An 8,501-nucleotide genomic window follows, 5' to 3' on the forward strand; every position below is an offset into this window, starting at 1 on the left:
GATAAAATGTTGGCTTCTCAATTTTTTTAATGTAACAAGTAATAGTCTTCAGTGGCATGATACAAATTTTAACCACAAAAAAGAAATTTCATTTTCAAAAAAACATTTTAGAACAGTTGGACATGTATTTTGGGACAAAAAATACGATTTTAACCCACTATAAATGGATATAATTCTGTCTATAGCTGGATATAATGAAAGCCACCTAGTTTTGGAATGCGATAACAAATCATTATATTGTACATCTGCAAAATCACAGAACTCTTTTAGACTTTCTACACGAACAGTATATAACAAATTGTACAATATACATCATAGTCGTTATCTGCTTCAACTTTTTTAATAAATTTAAATTCACTTTGAAGAGTTTTTTTAAATTTACATAGGCGTTTTGGGGCCATATCGCACTGTTTAAAAATACCGAAATATTGCGAAATACCGCACGGCAAACACAGTCGTCAACACTACAACACTACAACACTAGACGCTATATTAGGTTCGGGTCTAGTGATTACTGATTAGTTCACCACAACTGACAAATTATTAAATAATAAATGGTTGATCCGTTTAGCGATAACTAAAACTATCGTATCTAGTATCTACGGAACGGAAATACGAAGAACGTATTAGACAAAAATTAGCGTCACAGAGTCGGGAAAATAATTTAAAAATAGATTTTGTCATTTATTCAACTGACAACTTGTTATTTTATAACTATATCTTGTACATATTTTGTTTATAGTTATCTCAGATCTTACTTGTTACTTTTTTCCATCAAATGTCTAATAAAAGATAAAAGAAATTATTGAAGTCTCATTCCGGGACAATATGCTGTCCCGAAAGACATTATCGGGACACCGGGACGCCATACTCAAAACCGGGACTGTCCCGGCCAAACCGGGACGTATGGTAACCCTAGGTTAGTAATGAACAATACTGTTGTAATCGACAGTAGTTTTTTCATCTCGCCATCTACCAACAGTAAATATATCGTGCAATCAAAAAACCGCCAAGTGAGCAATCTATTGTGTTTATTATGAATGATTATATGTTTGTAAATTTGATGAGAATTAATTTAAATGTGCACAAGAGCAACCACAATATAAAAATTAGAGAAGACACTACACCAATCAAAATTGTAGTAAAAAATGCGCAAAATGAATTAAGTAACTTATTATTAAGTTTACAATAAATGAAAATTTGATTGTATAAACTAATTTAAGCTTTCATAGATACTTACAAACTGTTGCTTTCTGAAGTATTAGCAATAGAAATCCTTTTTGTGAATTCATCTAAAAATATAGACAAACAGTTTAAATGATAATAAAATAATAGCATCATAACAATAAAACAAAAAAAAAACTGACCTTTGATTAAATTAGAATCCCCTGTTTTGTCTTTTTTCAAATGCTTATCATCACAGGTTTCAGAGTAAAACTTTTGTTTCTTCAATGTAGTTTTATCGATTTTTAAATTTTTATTGTTGTTTACCTAATGAAGATAGTATCAGTTATATGTATAATAAATTATTTTTTTTTTAAGATTACAAACCTTTAGTTTGTCTTCTTTCTTTTTTTTCTTTTTTTTTTTTAATCTACAATGAACATAACAATATAATAAGGTTGCATACTACTTGTGTCTTTAAGTCAATAAGGTCGATAATTATACAAATTGCCTCCAGAATATATTATAAAAGTTGTCTCTCAACATAGGTACAATAATATATTTTATCGTGAATGAAAAGGGATAAGTACTAATCCCAATGATCAAGTAATAAGTTGAAAAGTGATTCCTTAAAAGAATATTTTCTATGCATTTGACAAATTTAAGGATTATCAAGAGAATATTTTAAGCTGTTTTTAAAATTTATTAGACATATATTATTATTATATATTATATTATATTTTTTAGGGATCAGTTAATTTTTATACAAGTCTATTATTATAGAATAAATTATAAAAAAATATAGTTTTTTACACTGTGTCATTACTGTGTATAATATTGAATTATATGTGCATGTGGACATTAGAATTTTTAAATCAATTTTATACTTACAATGGAATATTATCCTCTTCAACATTTTTAAAATTTTCTGAAATAATGGTAAAATTATTAGAAACATAAGAAAAAATCAATTTGAGTAAAAATAGAATTAACATTATTTTTCATATAATTCAAACATTAATTTTAATCCTTTCAGATAATTATGCAATTAATTATGGTGCATAACTATGTAAAGTAAGTTGAACAGAACTTGTTTTAAAATTTAGTATGAATAAAAGCCTATAAAATATCATAGATAATGTTCTAAGTAAAAGACAGAACTCGATTGTATTGCATCTTCCTTTGAACCAATATTCTCTTAGATATTACTTGTGTTTCAACTTTCTATTGCTCAAGTGATAACATTTAATATTATATATTGACATAAGTAGCTAATGCAATTATTGCTTTAATTTTTAAACATCAACTAAGAAAACTGAATTAGAAAAGTTTGCCTTATTGTAAATTAGATTCACAACTAGGTATTATGTATTAATATCTAATAATAGTCATTATTGTGAAAAAGAAAAATATAGAAGAAATTCAAATAATAATATTTGTTTTAACACTGGGCACCAACAATTATAACAACCTATAGAAACAATCAATGGGTAAAAAATTATAATCTACTTTTGGGTTTTTTTTGTTTCTTGCGTCTGTGAATTTCATGTTTGATAATATTTGCTATTGTTACAAAATCTTCTGTGGTTGTAGACATTCTTCTTCATTCTATAAAATGATAATTATAAATAAAATTACTTATGAGTAGGACTGGTAGGTATTAACTGTTACTACTAAATAATAATCTTCTAAATTATATGAAGTACTTAGGTACACAAACGGCATATAATATTATATATAATACATTTTTGTTTACCAAGGTCATAATAATTTGTAATCAGCTATCCATTGATTTGATTTTTGTTACTTAATAACAAATACCTATAACAGAAACTATGAATTCTCAACTTACTCTAACTTTATAATTTCTACACGATATAACAATTAAAGAAATGTTGTAACAACAGACAGAATTAACTATTAAGTAATAAGTAGTAAGTACGCTAATATCCCGGATACCTAAATGTTTTGAACATAATATTATTAAATGATTGGGTATTGGGAATTTGTGAAACATTTGGAGCCAAATTTAAATAATTTTTTTATCACAGAATACTGATTACTACCATAGAACAATACTACTGCCTCCATGTAATCTCTTTGATATACCGGGATTGTACCCAGGTATAATCCATCAATATATAAACATGTTATGGTTACCATTACGGTTCTTCCGTAGTTTTTTGACACATTTCTGTGCCACACTTATTATACTTAATTCTATATTGTTCTATGCTCATAGCAAGGGTCAATATTATTCACATCTTCTAAAAGTTGGTGTTCTCGTAAGAATGTAGTGCATTCTTGCTCTGAACTTGCAACACGAATATAAAAATCTTTGAGAAGCATGACGGAACTATCTAACAAAAAAAAAAAATACGAAAGATAGACAAGGACTACGTGCGTCGTCGAAATCGGAAAGCACACTAAACTATTATCGACTATCGGAGACGAAATATAACGTTAACATCGTTAATGATAAATTACCGATAAAGAAGTGGATAGTAGGTTTTGGCAAAAACGATAAAGCGATCAATATTATCTTTATCGTATTATCCGTATGGCCAATGAATAGATCACAGGTAGACCACAAGTAAGCGGTAGATCGCACGCTACACTAGCATCCATTTGCTGGTTGATAAGTTGAAGAAGATGAACTAATATTATTACGAGATTACTGTGCATTTTTAAAAAAATTAAGTACATTAATGCGAAAATCTAATTACTGCGAATCGTTAAGATTTTTGTAGTCTGGTAATAAGGACAATAAAAAATGTTTATCCGGATCATTACACTCTCTTTCCTCTAAATAATTCAATAACTTATTTTGGAATGGAGTAATAACGGGTTCTTTTGAATTTTTTTTAAATTTTTTTGAGTGTACTTGAGAAGTGGATGTAGAGGCTATTGCATTCTGCTCAGTTTCACCAGTCGGGTTAATTTCTTCCAAAGTTTGTTCACCTTGAACACTTTCGTCGACATTATATTCGAAATGTCCAGATGTACTAAACAAAAAAATAAAATAATTTATTACCTAATTATTATAAGGAGATAGATAAATATGATATGGTATTTTTTTAAGTATCTATGCATCTATGGATGTGCACTTATTTTTAAAAATGAATTATAAAATATAAAATCTGTCCACTTTTACTAGAAAATGAAATATAAATTAAATCACTAATGCATCCATGGTTTTCTCAGAGTATAAAAATTAAAAGCTATATAGAATAATACTTATTAAAAATAATGATATAAATTGCAGTAGTTATGAATAATATAAAAAAAAAAATACTTTTTTTTCAGCAACTGGTTTTAAAAATGATAAAATATCAGCGTAATGATATTTCTTCTTTTTTGATGCTCCCGAACCAGATGGGGTCAAATTTTCTTCCTTGTTCCACTTAATATAATAGTCACGGACATTTCGCCATTTTTTTTCTTTTAAATCTTTAGCTTAAATAAAAATATTAAAATAATCTATTTAAGTACCAAATTAAACATAAAAATTATTTATATTATATATTGTATATTTTAAATTTTTATGAATTTTTATCTCTAAATGGTTTGCAAATTTTCGTGATTTTTACGTATTTTGTTAAAATTCAAAATATAAAAGCTTATAAAAAAAATTGTAACTGTAGTTTCAATATTTTTCAACTGCATGCCGCATTGTAATAATATATTAGGAGCCTTGTTTTAAATTTTCAAGCTTTTTGACCCAACGAATTTTATTGACATTTATAGAAAGTTACGGATAAAAACTAGTCAAAATATAGAAAATGCTAATACCTATAAATATTCATTGAAAATGTCATGTATCTACGGTAATTTGTTTTAGAATTACACCAAAAACCAAAATAGATTTTGTCGAAAACAGATTTTACGTAAAAATTCCCGCTTTTCCTTCATTTTTTGTTTGTTTTCCCCGGCGCTATTGAAAACTACTGTGAATTTTAAACTTTGACCCCCCCCCCCCCTAATGCACCAACTAGATTGGTGACACTTTCTCATAAAAAAATATATTTCTGAAGAAATTTGAAGTAGTTTTACGTGCCCCAAACGGTGATGACCGACACAAAAATAAAAAATGTATAAACAAATAAACACACATCATTGTAAAATTAATACATTCATCGCTCCCCTCAGTATCTAAGATAACTTAAAATAAATTGAACAATTTAACTTAATTTAGTACTTAATGCAAAATTAATCCCCATATTTTTATTGAAATTGCTTAAAAAAGTTTAGGGAAAATTAAGTTAATTTCCTGTTAAAAAGAATAAAATTGAATAAGTTTATCAAACATTGAGACCTACATTCGTAATCAGCAATATTCATAATTAGGTATAAATTTGAAAAGTAGCGTATAATTTAATTTCACTTCAATATGCAATAAGTATAAATGTTGTCAAAATATGCTTTTTTCCGGTATTTGTCAACCGGGACTTGTTTCAAAGCCCTACAATTTGATTTTCACGTTGGTAAAAGTACCATTGCAGACATTGTTAGGGAGACCTGTGCTATTATTTGGAAAATTCTACAGCCTACAGAAATGCCAAAACCTACAGCTGAACAATGGCTTGGAATAGCTGATAGATTTTATCAAAGTACAAATTTTCCAAATTGCTTGGGTGCGATAGACGGCAAACACATACGATGTAGAAATCCCTTAAACTCCGGCTCATATTATTTTAACTACAAAAAATTTTTTTCTATTATATTGATGGCTGTAGTTGATGCTAATCTTAGTTTTATTTGTATTGATGTTGGAGTTTACGGTAGGGAATCAGATTCTACTGTATTTAAACAATGTACATTTGGTAAAAAACTGTATGCTGAACAACTAAATATATCGAAACCAACATGCTTACCTAATACAGAAAGTTCCCCATTACCATATGTATTTTTGGCTGATGAGGCTTTTGGTTTGCATACAAATTTGTTGAGACCATATCCTGGACGAGGTTTAAATGATAAGCGGCGTGTTTTTAACTACTGGCTCTCAAGAGCACGAAGGACGGTCGAGTGTGCATTTGGAGTATTATCTAACAAATGGAGAGTATTACATACTCCTTTATTAGTAGAACCAGATTTTGCCGATGAAATAATAAAAGCTTGTTGCATTTTACATAATTATGTTCGCCAAAGGGACGGAGCTAGCTTTGAAGATATATGGAGTCAAATCTGTTGGTCGATGACTTAAAAATTCGAGGAGCTCCAGCAAGAGCACATGGGATAGAGGTTAGAGACGCATAATATTATGCTGATTATTTTATGGGCCCAGGTTCAATACCATTCCAATATAGATTTATTTAAAATTTTCAAATTAAATAATAATATTTGGAATCAAAAATTGTTTATTTTTTTTATTTTAATAATATGTAAACTATAGATTAGGTATCCAAATAGGAAGTATAATAAACATAGTAGGTATAATAATAATTAGTAATATTATTACTACAGTATTGACTATTATTATTATTTAATTTTTTTTTGTTATACTTATATTATTATATTTTTTTTTTAATAATTTTAATACTTACGATTCTTGTTTTTTCTAAATTATTTGTAATCGACTTTTATATAATGGGTAATATTTTACCTAGACTTAAGTAGTAGGTACCTACATACGGGTTAAAAAAAGGTTAATTAAATGTACTTTTATTCTATTTTATATTGTTTTTTAAAATAATACTTTTACTTTATTAGATTACAACTAAGTTGTAGAAGGTAACAACAAGTAGTGTATTATTTATACTCAAAACAGTAGGCAGGTATAAAAATAAAATAAAAATATTAATTTAATTACCAAAGTAAAAATGTAACAGGATTAGATATAATTATTTTAACTTACCTTTTTCTTCTTTTTGTAATGGTGAAAGCTCGTTCCGATCGGCATACATGGCTTCAGCGATAAAATTCCAAGACAAGGCCTTTACATTTTTGTCACTATATTCTTTTGACCCGATATCCCATAAACATGGCCTCGACTCAATTTCAATGATCATTTTTTCATAATCAAACATTTTTTTCAATTTTTTAGCACAATTACCAATACAATTCAAATAAAATGTTTAAATGTATCGGTACCGCATGCGGAATACCGGACCGTGTGGACGGCTTAATTTGAAATAATGTTATTTTCATTTGTGTCCGGTTTTGGCAATACGACATTTCCGCAGCTTGTTGCGGCAGGTCGCGGAAATGTTCGGGCATGCCGCGTCGTGTGGACGGTTGTGTTTATAGCAATGTGTTTTCGTTTTTAACCCTGCCGCATGCGGAATCGCCACATTCGATGTCTGCGGAAAAAACGCATCGTGTGGCTCGAGCCTTACTGTCCCGTTCCCCGCTCGTTCAATAATTAACATGCGAATCGTATTTTGCTAAGCTGTATGCATATGTAACATAACTATTAGGTATTCTTAGAAATTCAAAATAATAATGAGCTCTAACTTGGGCGATTTTCATTACATTTTAATTTTTTTTTTTGAACTATTTTTAAAAATACGATCAACAAAATGGCCATCTCGGAAATTTAAAAAACGTATTTGTCTAAAAAAATTTTTTGAATTTTTGAAAATAAAACGAATATTATGCTATTCTATCAGAATTTCCATACTTATTACTGTAAAAAAATTAAAAACTGCATTTAAATAAATTAATTTCCCATGGTGGGTGTCAGGGTGAAACGGGACTTCTGGAACATACAGTTGTATATTATTGTATTGTTTCCACCTTACGCACGTCCCACTAACAAATTTTCGTTCACCGATTTCAATAGTGTACACTGTGTTATAGTATTGATATTAGAGTGAATTGACCTATTATACATTCATACGATTTAAATGTAACTGGTAAGATACTAAGATCTTATTATCTAAGGCACGACGTCAGCTTTTTATTAAGAAAGAGCGGGTATTTTGGTATTGTGAATAATATTCACAACTCGGATAATATACAAAATAAAGAACTACAAAGTTCACATATGCTTGTATGCAGGAACACCGAGTAAGCTATATACTATATATTGTCGAAGCTAAAGGTGGACTGGTTGATACTAATTATTAACATAGTCATTAGGTATAAACTATAAAGTATGTATAATAATAAGACTAACGATAATGTGGTTATCGCTTTATTAAATGTGTACGGAACAGTAATCGTTTTGAATCTAAATAAGTAAAACAAAGTAGGGTTAGTTAAACCATTTATGAACTCAAGAACGGCTGGACTAATAATTGTAAATTGTTATTTGTAATGATCTCCTATTTGTTGGATTCGTTTCACTCAGTGGCGTAGCCAGGGGGGGTTGGGTGTTTACCCCCCCCCCCCCC

At 28.8% G+C, this 8,501-nt stretch overlaps 2 protein-coding genes and 1 long non-coding RNA gene across 3 annotated transcripts in view; 1 reads left to right on the forward strand and 2 right to left on the reverse strand.

The window, feature by feature from the left end:
* The window catches only part of LOC115033873, a 6,654-nt gene extending 4,813 nt beyond the window's left edge, over nt 1–1,841 (reverse strand). The window contains exons 1-3 of the mRNA XM_029488478.1: nt 1,552–1,841; nt 1,368–1,491; nt 1,241–1,292 (exon numbers count right to left, since the gene is read on the reverse strand). The gene's annotated coding sequence lies outside the window, so the exon portion shown is untranslated. The remainder of the gene's footprint in view (nt 1–1,240; nt 1,293–1,367; nt 1,492–1,551) is intronic.
* Nucleotides 1,842–2,044: 203 nt separating this feature from the next.
* On the reverse strand, nt 2,045–3,309 carry LOC107883415. The gene is made up of 3 exons (XR_001679274.2): nt 2,921–3,309; nt 2,674–2,772; nt 2,045–2,092 (listed from the first exon to the last, which is right to left on the reverse strand). It is a non-coding gene; the product is annotated as an uncharacterized LOC107883415 (long non-coding RNA).
* Nucleotides 3,310–5,719: 2,410 nt separating this feature from the next.
* LOC115033570 (protein ALP1-like) lies at nt 5,720–6,370 on the forward strand. The gene has a single exon (XM_029486369.1). The coding sequence runs from the start codon at nt 5,720–5,722 to the stop codon at nt 6,368–6,370; it is 651 nt and encodes a 216-aa protein (XP_029342229.1).
* Nucleotides 6,371–8,501: the final 2,131 nt, after the last annotated feature.

Source organism: Acyrthosiphon pisum, chromosome A1 (genome assembly GCF_005508785.2).
Source record: "Acyrthosiphon pisum isolate AL4f chromosome A1, pea_aphid_22Mar2018_4r6ur, whole genome shotgun sequence".
In the NCBI taxonomy this organism is placed as follows: Eukaryota; Metazoa; Arthropoda; class Insecta; order Hemiptera; family Aphididae; genus Acyrthosiphon; species Acyrthosiphon pisum.

What these genes read in the sequence shown, in the direction of transcription:
- LOC115033570 (XM_029486369.1), top strand. Translation starts at nt 5,720, where the DNA reads ATGCCAAAACCTACAGCTGAACAATGGCTTGGAATAGCTGATAGATTT.